Here is a 19,036-nt window from a genome sequence, read left to right as displayed (position 1 = left end):
GCTTGGGGTCGCACCGCGTCACTGGAGCTTCCTGCGAGGGAGAAGGGTGGGGAGGGGGTGAGCGGCACCCATGGGAGGTGTGCCCACCCCTTGGTGGGGACCTGGGACACACAGGGATTCTGGGCACCCGTGATCTGGGGGCACCAGGGATCCCCCATCCCTCATGATCTGGGGGCACCAGGGACCCCCCAGCACCCATGATCTGGGGGCACCAGGGACCCCGAGCATCCAGGGCCCCAAAGCACCTGGGGGACACAAAGCCACCAAGCACCCGGTGTCCCAGAGCACCCACGCCCAGGAGCCCCCTGTCCCTGCACAAGGCCCCCCCCATGGCTGTACCTTGGCGTGGGACGAGGTGTTCGCTCTCCCAGGCAGGTTCTGCTCCACGATGCTCCCAACGACCACGCTGCCATCGTGGCGGCCACGCTGTTCCCGGCTGCCGGGGGCCCCCAGCACGATGGAGTTACCGGCAGCGCGCTTTGTCCCGGGATGCCGCTGATGCTGGTAGCGCCGAGTGCCGTGGCGGGTGGGGATGGGGGCTTGGCAGACGTCCTGCGGGCTCGTGCCGCTGCCGTACCCGCTTGGCTCAGCCAGGCTGAGCCCTTCCATCTGGGTGGTGGCCTCCTGGACGCTGCGTTGGCTGGCGGGGATGAAGGCACCTTCCTCCGTGCCAGGGAAGAGCTGAACCGCGCTGGCATCCTTATGGGATGCCCTCAAGTCCTTGTGGCAGAGCTGGTAATACTGGGTGGCCTCAAAGCTGGACTTCACCTGCTGCAGGGAGATGAAGGGATGCTCGAGGGCGGCGCTGGGCGTGATCCTCTCCTGCGAGTCCCACGTGAGCATCGTCTTGAGCAGCGCCACCATCCCACGCAGGTCACAGTGCTCGGCCAGGGCTTCCTGGCCAGAATCAGACGCCAGGTGAATGTGCACCGCCGCCAACTGATCCAGCGAGGAGAAGACGTACCTCCTCCTCTCCACCGGCTTCGCCATCTCCTCGCCCGGTGGTCTGAGCTGCCAGGAACCGGTGGGATGTGGCACCCGTTGGAAGAAGGAGCACGTCTTCCAGCCAGCGCAGAGCAACTCACCCCGTGGTAGCCCCAGGGTGGAGCAGATGTAGCGGACCTGGTCGTACTCGTTGATGCCGGGGTAGAGCGGCCAACCCAAGTGAAGCTCAGCCATCACGCAACCCAAAGACCAGACGTCTACCTTCTCGCAGAAGGGCAACCCCAACAAGATCTCTGGTGCCCGGTAGAAGCGGGTTTGGATGTAGGGTTGCTTGATGTGGCAGGCCTCGGTGAGGATGCAGGCTGAGCCAAAGTCGACGAGTTTGACGTGGAAGGGATAGCGTGCGTGGTCCACCAGCATGATGTTCTCTGGCTTGAGGTCAGCGTGGATGATGGAGAGCTCCTTCAGCTTGAGCAGCGCCGCCAGCAGCTGCACTGTGACGGTACGGATGTGCCGGACGGGCGACGGCAAGAAGTTGTTCTTCTTTTGGAAGTCCCGGAGGTTTTGCTCCAGCAGCTCAAAGACCAGGTAGGTACAGGCACCGTCAGCGAAGGACTCGAGGAAACGGACGATGTGCGACTCCTCAGTGTCCACCCCCCGCAAGGCCTGCAGCAGCTTCAGCTCATTCTTCACCACCCGGCCATGGTAGCGTTTCTTCTTCAGGATCTTGATGGCCACCATCTCCCCCGTGCTCCTCCGCCGGCCCTGGGCCACCTCCCCGAAGGTCCCCTTCCCCACCGTGGCCACCAGGTCGTAGCATTCAGCACCCACCACCAGCGTCCCCATGGTGAGTCGGCTCCTCGCCAGGGGCTTGTGAGCCCCCACTCTGCAGCCACCAGGGGCTTGTGGCACCCAGACACCTCAACCTGGCCCCCAACAATGCTGCTGGTTCTGGCGTTGCCGTGGCAACACCTTTTGTTGCTGGTGTCGTCCCCAGGAGCAACCGTTGCCCCGCACAAAGGACTGGAACCCCGGCTGGAGGAACACCCTGAAACCCATCCCTGGTCCCCTAAAACCCATCCCAGCCCCACAAAACCCATTTTCAGCCCCAGAAAACCCAGCCCCAACCCCCTAAAACCTATCCCCAACCCCCCCACCTTACCTCTGGTCCCCCAAACCCATCCCTGCCTCCCAACACCCATTCTCTGACCCCACAGACACGCTCAAGTCTTTTTTTGGGGTTAACATTTATTTGGGCCGAGCTGAGAGCAAGGGGCCAGGGGGTGATGCTGCCGTCCCCCCCACTCCCTGGTTAATAGTAACACCTGGAAAATGAGCAAAAAGCTTCAAATACACACCCCCCGCCCCCCCCCCCCCCAAAAAAAAGCTGGATTAGGAATTGTTTGGGGGGTAAGTGCATTAAAGAGAGTTTGGGGGAGCAAGTGATGCTCCACCACCTCATCACTGTTTCAGGGGGTCCCTGAAGACCCCCCCATGCTCAGAGGGGGTGTTTACCGCTCACCACAGGGTTGGGGGCTCAGTGTCAGCTTAGGCAGCTGAAATTTAGGGGTCCCCTCACCCCTGAACACCCCCAAACTGAAGTGTGGGGTGAATTGCGTCATCACTGGCCACTGGTTGAATTCAGGGTCCCCAGGGGAGAGCTCAACGCTGGGCAACCGAATCTTCCCCTCCTTGGGTTGGGTGATGGGGGGCTCTGGTGCAGACCCCCCCGGGGAGAAACCCACCCTGGGCACCCAGCGCCGTCGCCGGGTCTTGCCCTCTGCTTCGCCGTTGACATGGGGATGGGCGTCCACCACCCGGTTGTCTTCTTTCTCCTTTGGCTTCACCAACACCAACACCGCCTTCTTCATGCCGCCCATCCTCATCCTCCCCTCGCCTTCCAACCCGCTCCCGGCAAAACCTGTGCCGAATTTTGGCAATTTGACCCTAGAGCGGTGTCCTGGTGCTGTATCCTTCCCGGTGGTCTCCTCCATCCCATCCATCCCCGGCGGCGCCAACTCCAACGCCGGCACCTTCAACGCCGACACGCCGCTGGGTTTTGGTATCTTCCAGCTGACGGGATCCTCTGGTTGTTTTACTGGCACGGTGAAACCCACGGTGGGGACGGTGAACCAGGGGGTCAACGGTTGCGCCCCCCCATCACCTGTTGTCCCCCGGGTTTTCAGCTTCAGCGGGATCGTGCCGGGAGACTCCGGCATCTTCCTTCCTGCCGTGCCAGTGCTCAAGCTCTCGGCGCTTGCCCCACGTCTCATCATTTTAGGGTCCCCCCCGATACGGATATCGGGGCTGGATCCCCCAAATTTTGGCCACTTCACCCCCCCGCCCAGCTCCGGCCCGGCAGGGAGTTTAGGCAACGATGGCACACGTTGGCTGCCCGTCGCTGGCAGTGTGATGCCCACCCGCGGTACTCGAAGCCGGGGGGTCCCAGGGGACCCCGGTTCTTCTGACCTCCCGTCGTCCCCCCCCAACCCCCTGATTCCCAACCGCGGCAGCTTCATCACTGGGCCGGCATCCTGGGGACCCTCCTCACCACCAGCACCCTTGTCCTCATTCTTGACACCGAAAGGCGCCAGGGATAATTTGGGGACCTTCAGCTTGACCCCGGCACCAGCGGCACCGACCGTCCCCAAGGCCAGGTCTAAGGCCGCTGTGGGACCAGTGACGGCAAGGCCGGGCGGCGCTGGTGTGGCTGTGCCGTGGGCCGCCGGGGGATAGCCGTGGCCACTGCCGCCCGTTTTGAGCTTCGCAAGGGACAGCCCGAACCGTGGCAGGGTGAATTTGGGGGGTTTGGGTTTGGCGCCGGTTGCCGGCACGTCCCCCGTGAGCCGCACTGGGGGTGTGATTTCCACTGCCGGCAGCGGTGCCGCGGGCTCCAGCTCCAGGCTGAGCTTTCGGAGCCCTTTGGCAAACCTGGCCACCGCGTCTGGTGTCACCGCGGCATCCCCCTCACGTGGCGCTTCTGCAGCACCGGCTGCCGCTGGCAGCGCCAAACCCACGCCGACGCGCGGCATGGCAATGTCGATGGACGGCACCGTCATGGTCGGGAAGGTCAACTGAGCCGGTGCTGCCGGTGGCGACTCCGGCCGCCGTGTGGGCAGCTTCACCTCCAACCGCAGTTGCCCGCTGGTGACGGCCGGCTCTGATTTGGGCACGCTGAGCTCAGGGACCAGTTCTACGGCAGCACTGGGGACAGCAATGGCGATGGAGGGGACACGGACGCTGGTAAATCCCCCTCGCGCTCCGGCATCCCCCTCCTCATCCTCTCCTGTGGCTGCGCCAAAATTTGGCAGCTTGCTTTTCAGCACTGGGCTGCCCCCACCCTTACGGCTGCTGCTGGGGGTGTCTCCCTCCCCCAGCTTGATTTTGGGTTGATTTATGGTTGTGCCGGGCTCTGGCATCACCGCTGGCAGCGGCAAAGCTGGCACAGCCACCTCCAACCGTGGCAGCCGGAACGCCGGCTCCTTGGCTTGAGGGGCAGCCGGCGGCGCCGCGCTGGCGAGGCTCAGCCCCACGGTGACTTTTGGCACTGCCACCTCCACGGCTGGTAACCGCGGGCCGGTACCTGCCGGCACTTCGGCAGCACCGCCAGCAACCTCCGTTTTCACTGGCGGCTCCTCCATCGCCTGCGTTTTGGTGGCGGCCGCTTCCTTCACTGTTAACCGGGACGGCGTCACACGTGGCCGTTTGGGCTCCGCCGCGGGCAGCACCGCGGTGGCTGCGGCAGTTGGTGCTGCTTTGGCAGCTCTTCGGCTCTTCACCAGCTTGGGGAGCTTGGGAAGGGCAAACTCCACGGCCACCGCGCTGCCGGCTGCTGCGCTCACCGGGCTGGGGGCCGCTGGCAGCTCCTTGGAGGGCGTCAGGATCGGGATGCTCTGGGTGAGGGTGCGGGAGATGGGACCTGGCACCCACCACACTCATGCGTCCACCCGTAGGGACCCCCAAGCATCCGGCATCCCCAGTGGCGCATCTGTGGGGCCCCCCCGAGCATCCCCCATCCCTGTCCTGCATCCACAGGCCCCCCCTTGAGCATCCCCCATCCCTGTCCTGCATCCGCAGGGCCCCCCCGAGCATCCCCCATCCCTGTCCTGCATCCACAGGTCCCTCCCGAGCATCCCCCATCCCTGTCCTGCATCCACAGGCCCCCCCTTGAGCATCCCCCATCCCTGTCCTGCATCCACAGGTCCCTCCCGAGCATCCCCCATCCCTGTCCTGCATCCACAGGCCCCCCCTTGAGCATCCCCCATCCCTGTCCTGCATCCACAGGTCCCTCCCGAGCATCCCCCATCCCTGTCCTGCATCCACAGGCCCCCCCTTGAGCATCCCCCATCCCTGTCCTGCATCCACAGGTCCCCCCCGAGCATCCCCCATCCCTGTCCTGCATCCACAGTGCCCACCCGAGCATCCCCCATCCCTGTCCTGCATCCACAGGTCCCCCCCGAGCATCCCCCATCCCTGTCCTGCATCCACAGGGCCCCCCCACACCCCATTCCTGCACCCACAGTCACCTACCAGCCTGGCCACCTTCCGCTGGTGCCCGTCGCTGGTGCCGGTGCTGCCAGGGGAGACGCGGGTGCTGCTCGTCCGACGCCGGAGACCGAGCGAGACCTTGCAGGACCTGGCACCCTCCAGCACCCGTGCAACGTCCTCGGGGGGGGCCCCCTCAAAGAAAACCCTGGCGCTGATGAGCCGGTCACCTATAGGGACCATAGGGGCTGTCACCCTGGGTGCCAGCCCCCCCCCCACCCCACACAAATCCGGGTGGGTTTCGGGGACCCCCCCACCTTGGTGGACGTGCAGGGATTTGGGTGCCTTGGCGATGTAGAGCCCGTGGCGGTCACGGGCCACGGTGATTCCTGTCACCCCGGCCTCGGGTGCCGTCTCCAGCTCCACCAGCTCCGCGGCCTCCTATGGGGTAGAGAAGAGGGTGGGGGGTGGGATCTGGCCCTTCCCCCCCCGCCGCCCCACGCCGCGCCTCAACGCCCACCCTGGCACTTACCTCCATGGGGGGGTCCCCTCCTCCACGGGGCGTCACTGGGGTTTTGGGGGGGGGGACACAGGCTCAGAGTGCTCCGGTGCCACAGGGTCCTGCAAATGGGGCACAGATCCCCCAACCCCCCCATTGCAGACCCCCATTTCTCCCCACTGCAGCCCCCACCCCCCCCATTGCAGACCCCCATCTCTCCCCACTGCAGCCCCCAGTCTCCCCCTTCCCCACACCCGCAGGCAGAGTGCAGGCAGCCTGAGGGCAGGGGGCCCCCCCTTTCCCACCCTGCACCCCAGAACCTGTCTGCTGGGATCTGCCAAGACCCCCCTCACCTCCCAGCTCCTTCCTGCTCTGACGCTCCACTACAAAATGGTTGTGTGTGTCCCCCCGCCACAACCAGGATGGGGGGACCCAGGCGGTCGGGCCCCCCCTAAAAGAGAACTCAGGCGTCGGGGCTCTCCATCCCACGCCAGCTCGCAAAGGTCACCGGCTCTGCGCTGGAGACCCCCGCTTTGGCATCGCACCCTGAACTTTCTGCTGGCACCCACCCACACGCAGGCGGGACAAAGGGGTCCCTTGTCCTGGGTCCCCCCCACCGCCACCCCAAGGGAATTCCGGGAATTTGGGAGACTAAGCACAAAATCCTGTGGGACGGAGGGTGGCAAAAGGCTGAATTCAGCCGGCCGGGCCTGCGGCCGCGGCGATGCACACACAGCCTGGCAGCCGGGGATGAGCCCCGGGGGAGAGGAGCTGCAGGGGACTGGGGTGCCCCCGACAAACTGTGTCCCCCTGAGCCCCGGGTCTGCCCTTGTGCTGTGCGGTGGCACCTCCTGGGCGATCCACTGGCTGCACGGCTGCACATCTGCATGGCTGAACATCTGCATGGCTGCGCATCTGCACGGCTGCACATCTGCATGGGTGCACAGCTGCGTGAGTGCACATCTGCATGGACACACAGCTGCATGGCTGCACATCTGCATGGCTGAACATCTGCATGGCTGCGCATCTGCACGGCTGCACATCTGCATGGGTGCACAGCTGCGTGAGTGCACATCTGCATGGACACACAGCTGCATGGGTGCCCAACTGCATGGGCGCACGGGTGCAGGAGTGCGGGGGTACCAGGGGTACCTGGGTACCAGGATTCTGGGGTGCAGGGTTCTTGGAGGCAGCTCTGGGCTGGGGAAGGGGTGACAGCACCACCAGGACTCTCCATAATACCCTTGGGACCCCCCCGTGGGAGCCTCAAGGCACCCCCAGGACCTCCATAGCACCCTTGTGACCACCATAGCACCCTCAGGACCCCAAAGCACCCCTGGGACCCCCCATGGAACCCCTAAAGGACCCCTGGGACTCCCAAAGCATCCCCAGGACACCAAAGCACCCTTGAGACCCCCCCATAACACCCTTGGGACACCCCTCACACCCCCAGGATCCCCGCAGCACTCCTAGGATACCCATAACACCTCTGGGACCCCCCAAGGGACTCCCATAGAACTCTTGGAGTCCCAAAGCACCCTTGGGATCCCCATAGCACCTCAGAGACTCCCATAGCACCCCCAGGGGAGCCCGGATGCCTGGGTCCCCCCCACAAGCAGCTGAGTAATGTGCTGACTCAGCAAACACTGCCAGCAGCACCCATGGGCGCGGGTGGGCACATGAATGGAATGATTGATGGCAGGGTGGTGCGGGGGCTCCGGGGAATTCGGCAACACCCGCTGCACCCACCCCAAGCCTTGGTCAGGTGGGTGCTGGCACCCTGAGCTCTCAATGGCAGCCAGAGGTGCTTCAGGGCCCCCCAGCACCCATGGGTGTCCCACTGGCACTCCCTCCCCATGCAAACAGTTGGTGCCACTTGACACAGAGCAGGGGTCAGATTCAGCAACTGGGGGGGGGGGGGGCACGTGTGTATTATCCACCTTTCCAAGCGCTGCACAACCTTGGGGACACCCAAAAGTCCCCTGGGGGTTCTGGACCACCCCAAACTCAGTCAGTCCTAAGTTAATGGTTGGACTGGATGATCTTCAAGGTCTTTTCCAACCAAGATGATTCTGTGAAACCCTCAGAGGTCCTAGCCCGCCCCAAACTCTTTGTGAGAACCCCCAAATTCCTTTAGGGCTCCTGGCCAAGCTCAGGAGCTCCAACGAACCCCAAAACTATGTGGCTCAAGGCAAGACCCCCAATGCACTCTGGAAGGCAGCAGAGCCCCTTGCGGGCTTTAGCAAAGCCCAGCGAAAGCCCTGGGGCCAAACCATGTGAAAAGCGTGGTATGGAGCAAAGATGGAACCTCCCGGGCTCTGCAGTCACCTGCTGAGGACATCTAAGAGACCAACGTGCCTCTTTGGTTTCACAGAATCACAGAATCATTCAGGTTGGAAAAGTCCCTCGGGATCATCAAGTCCAACCCTCAGCCCGACTCTACAAAGTTCTCCCCTACCCCACATCCCCCCACAGCTCATCCAAACGGCCCTTAAACACACCCAGGGATGGGGACTCCACCCCCTCCCTGGGCAGCCTATTCCACTGTCTGACCACTCTTTCTGGGAAACATTTTTCCCTCCTGTCCAGCCTGACCCTCCCCTGTTGCAGTTTAAAGCCGTTCCCTCTTGTTCTGTCACTAATCCCCTGTGAGAAGAGACCAGCACCAACCTCTCCACAACGTCCTTTCAGGGAGCTGCAGAGAGGGATGAGGTCTCCCCTCAGCCTTCTCCTCCTCACACTGAACAGTCCCAGCTCCTTCAATCTCTCCTCACAGGATTTATTCTCCAGGCCCTTCCCCAGCCTTGTTGCCCTCCTCTGCACTTGCTCCAGCCCCTCGAGATCTCTCTCGGATTGAGGTGCCCAAAACTGGACACAACACTCCAGGTGTGGCCTCACCAGTGCAGAGCACAGGGGGACTGTCACCTCCCTGCTTCTGCTGGTCACACTATTTCTAATACCAGCCAGGATGCCGTTGGCTTTCTTGGCCACCTGGGGCACACTGCTGGCTCCTGTTCAGCTGCTTGTCAATTAGAACCCCCAGATCCTTTTCCTCCAGACTTTCCCTGCTGCACGCTTGCTGCATGCTGGAGGGCAGGCTGGTAAATAACTTTGTGCAGTGTCTCTAATCGAAGTGATGAGCCCTGCCCAGGAAACCTCAAAATCACAGAATCACAGAATCATCTCGGTTGGAAAAGACCTTGAAGATCATCTAGTCCAACCATGAACCTCACACTGACCGTTCTCTGGGTGCAGGATGAGGAGAGAAGAGCGCTGGTAGCGCAGAGGTGAGGAAAGGTGCAAACAGAGCCGGGGGGTCACCAGCGTATCGCTCGTCTGCGGCTCAGCCGCTCGCATCGGGCCTGCTCGGATGTGCTGGTCCCTCTGAACACGGCTGCCCCTTTGGCACAAAGAGATGGAAAGTCTCTTCCCTCCTGCCTTCAGGGTGGAAGCATCCAGTCAGAGAGGGACCTGGGGGGGTTAATTAATGGATAATGAGCCAGCGGTGTGCCCAGGTGGCCAAGAAGGCCAATGGCATCATCCTGGCTTGTATCAGCCCTAGCGTGGCCAGCAGGGACAGGGAAGGGATCTCACCCCTGTGCTCGGCCGCCCCTCGATGAGTGGGTTCAGTTTTGGGGCTCCTCACCCCAAAAAGGCCACTGAGGTGCTGGAATGTGGCCAGAGAAGAACGAAACTAGTGAAGGATCCAGAGAACAAGTCTTAGGAGGAGCAGCTGAGGGAACTGGGGGGGTTTAGTCTGGAGAAGAGGAGGCTGAGGGGAGACCTCCTGGCCCTCTGCAACTCCCTGAAAGGAGGGTGCAGAGAGGGGGGATGAGTCTCTTGAGCCAAGGACCCAGCGGCAGGACAAGAGAGAATGGCCTCAAGCTGTCGTCGCCCCTGCGGGGTGGGTAATTGTCGAAGCTATTGGTGGTGGTGGGACGGGCCCTCGAGCTCCAGCACCTTCCCTGAAGCCTGTCCCGTAGCCCTGGGCTACCCCAAGCCCTGTGGTGGGGGCAGCAGGCTGGCCCCCGGTGCGTCTGCAGAAGCCCCGGTGGAAGGGGGGGCTCCGGCTGGGGGCGATCTCCGGCAATAACGGTCAGTGCTGCCTCTTTCCCTCTCCCAGGGGCCGTGCTGAGGCCGCGCTGGTCTGTTCCTGCCCTGGGGATGCCGCTGGCTGCACCCGCCTCGGGCTTGCGTGGGGTGTGGTACAAGGAAATGCTCACCTATTTCGCAACTTATTTACTTAGAGCAACTTATAACGATTTCTGAATATTGCTTAATAATCCTGCTTGCCCTGACTGCTCTGTGGAAGCTCATGAAGGACTACTGTGTTCATCAAAACAAAGCAGTTTACTGTGGAAACTTCCCAAGAACTACTATGTTCAGCAAAAATATGTTTCTTGTCCTTGGAAAGCAGATGTGCTCTAACTACTTTAGTCTTAGTAATGAATAGATAGGCACATATGGATGGTAGAAATTGATACACTGGTACTTTTAGATAGGATAGAATGAGTAAACCAGCTTGAACCACTCTTGTTGTTCAAGAAATTGGCCACGAGAATCTGCGCATGCTCCGGGGCAAAGTACAAGGTGAGGAGGACTGTGAGCCTTCCTCCAACAGACCCCGGAGACGCCCCCCAGGAGGCAATGGGCAGGTGCAAAGAGAACATAAACTGCTGCCCCCAGCCTCTAGAGCTAACCCAGCCTCACTCATGCACATGGATGTTTGTGTTATGTGATCAATGAATATGTATATCCACACTCGATGAGTTTCTGGTAAAACGTGCGGTGGGTGTGCAAGCTTTGTGGAGAAATCCCCTTGCACCCCGGCCGGAGTAACCACACCTGCTGGATAACTCTGTTGGAGCTGTAGAGTCTGTTTCCGTGAATCAGGTGTCTCTGCCTGGTCCTGCGCTTCTCCGGGCACAGGGGTGAAAAGGGACAGGCTGGGGGCAGTGGACAGGAGCTGCCCCGGCTGAAGCTGGAGAGGCCCGAGAAAGGGAAAGAAGGAGAAAATCAAGGCCATCCAGGCAGCAGCTGCCTCCCAGTGCGGGCAGAGAGAGCCTGCCTTCTGGGGAGGAAGGAGCCTCTCCACAGCCCGCAGCGGGCACCCAGGGCTGTGTGTGTCCCCCGAGGGCGGGACGGCCGCGTAGGGCGCGAGCGAGCGAGGCTGCGTGTGTCGGAGCCGCGTCCTGTAAGAGCTGGGAGACACCGGCGGGTTCTTTTAGGGGGAGGACAGCCCAGCAACTGGAGCTACAGAAGAAAGAAGGAGAAAGAGGGCTCTGAACTGGCAAATGTCCCTGGCAGCGCTGAGAGCGACGGCTGCGGTGAGTCCTGGGCCCTCGCGGCCCTGTCGCTCCTCCCGTGCTCTTTGGGCCCTCCCCTGTTCCCCTCTCTATCCCACACTGCTGTGATTTTTTTTTCTTCTTCCCTTTACCTCTGCTCTCCTCTCACTTATTCTCTTCTGCTCCCTCTCCCTCTTTCTCTGTCTTCTAGCTCTCCCTTTTTCTCTATAAGCCTTTGTCCTGCTCCCTCTCCTTCCATTTTTCATCCTCCATCTCTCTCCTGCAGCCTAGCGCTCTTTTGCTCCTTTTCCAGTTCTTTTTCCAGATTGGCATCAGTCTCTTTCCCCCACAACTTCTCTGGCCTGTTCCCTGGTGTTCTTCTCCTCTCGGTGCCTGTCTGTGCCACTCCGTATCCCTGCCTTCTTATCTCCCTCCCTCATTCTCTTCCTGCCTCTATCCCATACCCTCACTGATGCCCCCCCCTGTTCCTGTATCTCCCTGTCCCCATCCTCCCCGCTGTTCACCTCGCCCTCTCTCAGACCCTTTGGGCTGCTCGACTATAGATGGCTTCATCTCTCTGTCCTGTTCTCTGTCCCCATCTTTTCTCCTGCTCCACGTCTCTGTCCTTCTCTCTGTTGCTCTTGTTGGTTCCAGGCCAGCATCCTGCTCTGTGTCCCTCTCCCTTCTGCTGTCTCCTGCTCTTTGGCTCCCTGTCCCTCACCTCTCTTCTAGATGCCTCCGTCCTGCCTCCTCTCTTTCCTGATCCCTCTGGCCTGCTGCCTATCACTCCCTTGGCATTGAATCTCCACCTCTCTGCCTTGCTCCTGTCCCTCTCCTCATCTCTTGGTTGCTGCTGTTTCTTTCTCCATCACCACCTCGCTCCCTGTCCCTTTTCTCTCTGTCCTCCAGCCTCTCCCCAACATTTTGCCTGGAGAGCTCCATGCCACTCCCTGTCCCGTTGTTTCCCGGTATAACCCCGTGCCCAGCTCCCTGCGCCATTATTAGGATTATACAAGCTGTCCTGCTCCGTGCCCTTTTCCCCTTCACCTGCAGCCCATCACGGGCTTTTCTTTCTCGCTCTCTTTGTCCCGATCCCTCTCCCTCTCTCACCTCCTCAATCCCTCTGCCTTCTTGACCGTCTCTTTCTCTCCCTCTCTCCCACCTTCCTTTTCCCCCACATTTGATTTTTCTCTCTCTCTTCTTTCTACTCCCCACTCATCATTATCTCTCTCCCTCCCTCTTCCTCCCTGACCCTGGTTTTTTTCCACGCTGTCCCTGCAGGACTCCTCATTCCTTTTTCCAGTGATTTCTCCAGCTCTGCTTCCCCCACATCCTCCCACCCCTTTTTGGCTTCCCAGCCCTTTTCAAACTCTGATGTTCCTCAGACCTTGCACCCTTTTTCAGCATCTGCTTTTTTCTGGCCTACATTTGCCCTCCAGCCTCCAATTTTTTTCTGGCCCACACTTGCAATCCGCCCTTCCAGCCCTTTTCGGCCTCTGCTTTTTTCTGGCCTCTACTTCCCTCTGGCCTCCCAGCTCTTTTCAGTCTCCCACCCCTTTTTGGCTTCCACATTTTTCTGGCCTCTATTTCCCTTCCAGCCTCCCAGCTCTTTTCAGTCTCCCACCCCTTTTTGGCTTCCACATTTTTCTGGCCTCTATTTCCCTTCCAGCCTCCCTTTTTGACCTCCTGCAGCTTTTTGGCCCCCGCTTTTCTCTGGCCTTTATGTGTTCTTTGAACTTCTGACCCTTTTTTGCCCACCCAGCCCTTTTCTGTCTCCCACCCCTTTTTGCACTCCACAATTTTCTACCTTTTACTTGCCCTCTGGCCTCACACCTGTAGAAGAATTTAAAATGTAATCTCTGGTATATTTGAAATAGATTTTAAGGCCTAGTGAAATATGTTCAGGACTGAGCTATATTGTAATATTACCAAGGCAACCGAAACGCTGCTCCACAGGCCTCGAAAGTGTTCTTAGCCTGCTGCTTGTATAGTCCCAGCCCAAGGCTGGTTTAAAATCCAGTCAAGCTGATCCTATAGAGACAGTTTTAACAAAGGGTGGTTAATTGACTAAACACAGGGGTTTTGCTAGATTAGGAGAATTTAGTATCTAGAAACTGCTCGCTCTACCTAAGCTTTTAACAGAATGTCTTGAAGTCTTAGAATTGTGCGAGGTGAAAACTAGTGGAAGAAAGATGAAGAAGATGATGACCCGAAAGATGACCCTGAAATCAGTTTCAACAAGGATTGGAACCAGAAGAGAAGAATTTGGCTGAGACAGGGGATTGTAGTGAACTTCAATAAATGATGAGAGCCAAGAACTAAAAGGTTGAGTGGAAACTTACAGAGACTTTGGACTTAGGTGATAGATTTAGGAATAGTGTATAAACTGTGCGAGGCCTTCGGACAACCTCGGGGGTCCATCAGTGAGGGGGGGCCCATCGCCCTTGCCGTGGTTAACCTTGGGGGCCCACCACCCTTGGGGCAGTTAAAGCCAGGCCCAGCACCCTTTGGGCACATCACCCTGGGGGCTGTGAACCCCGGGGGCCCATCACTTTTTGCTTCAAAGGACCTTGGGGTTGTGGCACCCACTGAAGTGACCACGAAATCTGTCACCATCCTGGGTGGCGCTCAGAGGGGTGTGGCAGTAGGGTCCTGTGCTCCTTTTGCTCCACTCAACACTGAGGAGCCCACCCGTTGGCCACTGGGTCTAAGTCCTGGGCTACCAGAGATGGAGTGACTGGGAGAGACCCCAGTAAAGAACTGTTCAGCCTGGAGAAGATTTGGGTGTCAGGGGTCCCACCCAGGTGGGGCCTCAGCAGTGGCAGTGACAGGACAAGGGGCGCAGGACACAAACCTTGACACAGAGTGACTTGGGGGGACACGTTTTTTACTGGGGGTGTGACTGAGGCCCCTTGGGGAGGTTCTGGGGTCTCTGATGGTGGAGGGATGAAAGACCACCTGGATGTGGCTACGGTGGCCTCCCAAGGGCTTGCCTGAGCCCCCTAGCACCCCTTTAAGGGCCCTGCTGACCCCCAGGCTCTCCCAGGGGCCTTCCTGAGCACCCCAGGACCCCATGAAGTTCCCTGCAGCCCCCCGAGGGACCCTCTCAAGCTCCCCCCGGACTTTGTGAAGGTCCCAGCTGACCCCCAGGGACCTGTCAGAGCCCCCCAGCACCCCATGACGGTCCCTGTTGACCCCCAGGGACATGCCTGAGCCCCCCAGCACCCAATGAAGGGACCTTCTGCCCCCCATCGAACCTCCCAACCCCCTCCAGGACCCCACAAATGTCTCTGCTGCACCCTGGGGACCCACAGGACCTTTTTCAGGAGGAGGGGGACAGCCGGTGACACCAGGGACATGGCGGGGGCTCAGCGTCTCCCCCAGGCCAGCGCGTGGAGGCGGTGGGCAGCATCCCGCAGCCGCCCGCGGTGCTCGAGGCGGCAGTGTAGCCCAGGGGGGATGGATGCTAGCCCCTCCCGCAGCCCCCAGCACCCAGCGGCGATGGTCCCCGTCGAGTCATTGTCCCCACCGTGCAGCACCCCCCGGGCACACAGGTCCCCCCAGCATCCGCCAGCTGCCAGCAGGGCCTCCAGGGCCACCATGGGTGCATCATGGCCACTGCGCCCAGGCCACCCCTCCAGTGCCCAGCCCAGGTATGCTGCGTCCCGCTCGGCTGGTGACAGAAGGGGTGGCACCTGCGGTGGGCCACGACCCTCCAGCAGCCCCCGGGATTCCAGGTACCTGCAGAGACATGGGACAGTGAGGTCACTGGGGACACTGGAGTCATTGAGGGCATGGGGCCACTGGGGTCATGGGGACACTGGGGTCACTGGGGATATTGGGGTCAGCAGGAACACTGGGGTCATGGGGACACTGGGGTCAGCAGGGATACTGGGGACATTGGGGTCATCGGTGTCACCGGTGACAGTGGGGTAAGCAGTGACACGGGGGGTCACCGGGCTGTGGCTCTCCAGCAGCCCCTGTGACACGAGGTACTTGTGGGGATGTTGGGGACAATTGGGGTATGGTGGCAGTGGGTGCAGTGGGGACATCAGTAACACCAGGGACACTGAGGTCACTGGGAGTGGGGGGTGGCCCTGGGCTGAGGGTGGCAGCACTGGCAGGGACACTGGGGACATGGGGACACAGGGTGGGAACTGGTGGTCCTGCGGCCAGACTGGGCACTGGGATCAGCAGTGACACCAGTGACGGAGGCATCGCCAGGACTGGGAGAGAGCCCCTCCCAGTGCTCCCAGTGCCCCCCTCACCGGTGCCAGGCATCCCCGAAGAAGGGCCAGGCAGCAGCGTTGTCCCCCACGGCCACCCCGGCACCTTCCACGTAGTCCCACGCGAGGGGCAGGACCCGCAGCAGCTCGGCCCCCCACCGCTCTGGGGGCTCCCCCCGAGCCCCCAGCGCCCCGAAGAGGGCCACTGCTAGTGCCCCGAGGTACCCTAAAGGGGACAGGGGTTTCAGGGGGTCTCCGGTGTCCCCTGTCGTCCCCCCCCGCCCCAGGCCTGGCACCCACCGGTGGGGTGGTGGTGGGTCATGCGGCCGCTCTCGATGCTCACCCGGATCAGCGTCGGCAGCTCCCAGGCGTGGGGGTACCTGCGCTGGCGTCAGCCCTGTCCCTGTCCCTCCTCTTGTCCCCCGCCCTGTCCCTGTAGCCCCGGCCTTGTCCCCATCCCCATCCCGCCACCCTTGGCCCCACTGTCCTTGTCCCCATTCCCCTGTCACCGGCCTCTCAGCTCCAGCACCACCACCTCCCCAGTCCCTGGTCCTTGTCCCCTCCAGCTCTGACACTCCCATGTCCCCATCCCCCTCTGTGTCCCCATCCCCCAGCCTCTGACACCCCCATGTCCCTGTCACCCCCATGTCCCCATCCCCCCCCAGGTCCCACACCCATGTCCCCATCCCCACATCCCCACATCCCCCCTTGTCCCTGTCTCCCCATGTCCCCATCCCCCTCCCATCTCTGACACCCATGTCCCCACCCCTGTCCCCTCCATGTCCCCATCCGCCCACTTCTGACACCCCCATGTCCCCAGCCCCATGTCCCCATCCCCTCATGTCCCCATCCCTCCACCCCTGACACCCCCATGTCCCCATCCTGCCCCCTCCGGTCTGACACCCCATGTCCCTGTCACCCCATGTCCCCATCCCCTCATGTCCCCATCCCTCCACCTGTGACACCCCCCGTCCCCCTCCCGCCCCCCCAGATCTGACAGCCCAGTGTCCCCATCCTTGTCCCCTCCAGCTACAACACCCCCACATCCCCCTCCCATTCCATGCCCCCCCAGCTCTGATAGCCCCACCCCCCATCCCCATGTGTCCCCCCATGTCCCCCCCACCGCCACTGTCCCCCCCCGTGTCCCTGTCCCCACCTGAGGCCGATGGCCAGGCTGCGCATGGCGGCCCCGCAGCCGGTGCCGCTGGGGTTGAAGGGGATGCGATAGCCCTCGGGCTCCCCCGGCCGCAGCTGCGAGGTGCCTGTGGGGGGGTGTGTGGGGGGTGAGACCCCCCTGGCACCCCCCAACCCCCCCCCAGACTGTCCCCCCCCACCACTCACCCAGGATGCTGGTGGGCCCTGGCTTGCGCCCCTCCATGTCACCCATGGCAGCCACGTACCGGCGAGCCAGCTCCTGCAAGAGGGGTTCCCCCTCCAGGCCTGGGGGCACGGGGGGGGCTAGTGAGGACCCCCCCTGGGCCACCCAAATAGGAGAGGAAGGCGAGGTGCCATGCACCCCCCCTCAACAGGAGGGGAAGGGGGACAACATCTGTGAACACCCCAAAACTCAGGGAAATAGGAACACTCCTGAGCACCCCAAATTGGGTGGGAAAGGGGTAACCCCCCTTGCACCCCCCCAACTTGGGAGGGGGAAATGGGCCCCCTCCAGCACCCAATATGGGAAGGAAGGGAACACAAACTCCCCCAAACCGGAGGGAAAAATAAGACACCTCCCCCCGCCCCGAGGGGAAATGGGGACCCCTCCAATCATATTTTGGGGGAAATAGGAAGCCTCCCTGGACCTCCTAAAAGCAGGGTGTGTGGAAATAGGATACCCCCACACCCCCTCCAGGGTCTGTCGGGGACCCCCAAAACCCCTCCCAAGGACCCCCCCATACAGCCCAGGGGTATAATGGGGACCCCCCCCACCTCCCACAGGACCACCCTGTACAGTCCAGGGGTATAATGGGACTCCCCACCCCCCCCAGGACCCCCCTGTACAGCCCAGGGGTATAATGGGGACCCCCCACCTCCCCACAGCCCCCCACCATGCAGCCCCAGGGTATAACAGGGACACCCCCCCACCACACAACACTCTGCTGTGGCCCTGGGGACCCTCCCCAGTGTTTGTGGGGTGCAACGGAGATCGTGTCGTCCCACCCCCCCCCCCCAAACCTGTGGCTAGGCCCTCGGCGGTCGCGAGGTGGAGGACAGTGTCATCGCTGACAGGCCACTCGGGGGGCTCGAGGGTGATGGCCTCCAGCCCCCCCAGTTCGGCCAGCTCGGCGTGGATCTGGGGGCCTGAGGTACAATATTCCCAGCGGCCCCCCCGGTAGCCCAGCGAGTCCCCCACCCCGCTCAGCACCATGGCTGCTTCGTAGGCTTCAACTGAGGGCTCCCTGGGGGGAACAGGGGGGGTTTAGGGGGTGCCAGCATTGGGGGGGGGGTGTGGGGAACTCCCAGGGGCACTCACGTCTCCTCCATTGCAGCAGCAGCTGGGGATGCCCATCAGGTTCGGGGCATGGGGCCAGTGCTGGCCGGGGGCCCTTAAGGACACCCCGGGGATTTTTTCTGGGGGGGACGGGAATGCTGGTCCCATGGCAAAGGGGATGAGGGGTGAGGGACCCCAGGGCCTCTGTGCCTGGGGGGTGGCAGGGATGGGGGAAGGCTCAGGGGGGGCCCAAAAGGCACTGAGGGGGGGTCTGGGGGGGGCACCCAGAGGGGCATGGAGAGGGGGTGTACCCAAAGAGGGCTGGGGTACCCAAAGGGGCATGGAGGATCTGGGGGGGGCACCCAAAGGGGACTGGGGGGGGTTTCAAAGGGGCACAGAAGAACATGGGTTCACCCAAAAGGGCTGGGGAGGGCATCTGAAGGGGCACACAAGCACATCAGGGGCACCCAAAAGGGTCAGGTGGGCACCCAAACACATGGGGGGCACCCAAAAAGGGGGGGTGGGCATCTACAGGGGCACCCAAGCAAATGGGGGGCACCCAAAAGGGTCAGGAGGGCACCCAAAGGGGCACCCAGTGGGGAGAGAGGCCCCAAGGGATTTGGGGTGCAGAGGGACGGGGAGTAGCAGCCCTGGGGGAAGTGGTGTGGGGAGAAAAGGAGCAATCCAAGGAAAAATGTCTCTGCCAAATATTTTCCCCGCTTTTAGTTCACTGGGATGGGGCAAAAACACGGCCCGGAGCCATATTTTGGGGCGCGATCCCCCAAAAGTGCTGTCGCTTGGGTTGGGGGAGCGATATGCAGTCCTGCTCTGACAACCGGGGCCTGCGCCGACCGAAAACCTCCGGGTTTTGTTATTCAAAAATGTAAAATTTATGTTTGGTGCTGGGCAACGAGCGGTTAAAAGATCGTCCTTAAATTTCAGGGCCCTAACGATGGAGTCAGGCCTCAAGGCCTCAGCGCAGGCCCAGCCAGGCCAGGAAAGTGTAACTCCTAGCGGCAGGTTTTAACCTTTTTTTTTTTTTTTTTCCCAAATTGTGCCAAAGGAGACACAAATCTTTGATCTGTTCGGAAAAATCCTGTTGGGGTGGGGGCGCGACAGGTGGTTGGTAGTAAAATAGGTAAATAATGAGGTTTAAAATTCATTG

The 19,036-nt window shown here is 61.4% G+C and overlaps 2 protein-coding genes and 1 long non-coding RNA gene across 3 annotated transcripts; 1 reads left to right on the top strand and 2 right to left on the bottom strand.

The window, feature by feature from the left end:
- Positions 1-161: 161 nt before the first annotated feature.
- HIPK4 (homeodomain interacting protein kinase 4) lies at positions 162-2,336 on the bottom strand. Its single transcript, XM_074852587.1, has 2 exons — positions 340-2,336; positions 162-245 (listed from the first exon to the last, which is right to left on the bottom strand). Exons 1-2 carry the CDS (start codon positions 1,789-1,791, stop codon positions 162-164), a joined length of 1,536 nt encoding a protein of 511 aa, XP_074708688.1. The 5' UTR covers positions 1,792-2,336.
- Positions 2,337-10,733: 8,397 nt separating this feature from the next.
- On the top strand, positions 10,734-13,538 carry LOC141935952 (uncharacterized). Its single transcript, XR_012626665.1, has 2 exons — positions 10,734-11,256; positions 13,369-13,538. It is a non-coding gene; the product is annotated as an uncharacterized LOC141935952 (long non-coding RNA).
- A 542-nt stretch (positions 13,539-14,080) lies between these two features.
- On the bottom strand, positions 14,081-17,940 carry LOC141935995 (ADP-ribosylhydrolase ARH1-like). Its single transcript, XM_074852719.1, has 7 exons — positions 17,914-17,940; positions 17,616-17,839; positions 16,782-16,880; positions 16,597-16,702; positions 15,741-15,820; positions 15,483-15,666; positions 14,081-14,955 (listed from the first exon to the last, which is right to left on the bottom strand). Exons 1-7 carry the CDS (start codon positions 17,922-17,924, stop codon positions 14,583-14,585), a joined length of 1,077 nt encoding a protein of 358 aa, XP_074708820.1. The 5' UTR covers positions 17,925-17,940; the 3' UTR covers positions 14,081-14,582.
- Between the last annotated feature and the right edge of the window lie 1,096 nt (positions 17,941-19,036).

Source organism: Strix uralensis, chromosome 30, assembly GCF_047716275.1.
Source record: "Strix uralensis isolate ZFMK-TIS-50842 chromosome 30, bStrUra1, whole genome shotgun sequence".
Taxonomy (NCBI): Eukaryota; Metazoa; Chordata; class Aves; order Strigiformes; family Strigidae; genus Strix; species Strix uralensis.
The sequence above is the reverse complement of the archived record's forward strand: the minus strand, read 5'-3'. Positions and strand labels throughout refer to the sequence as shown.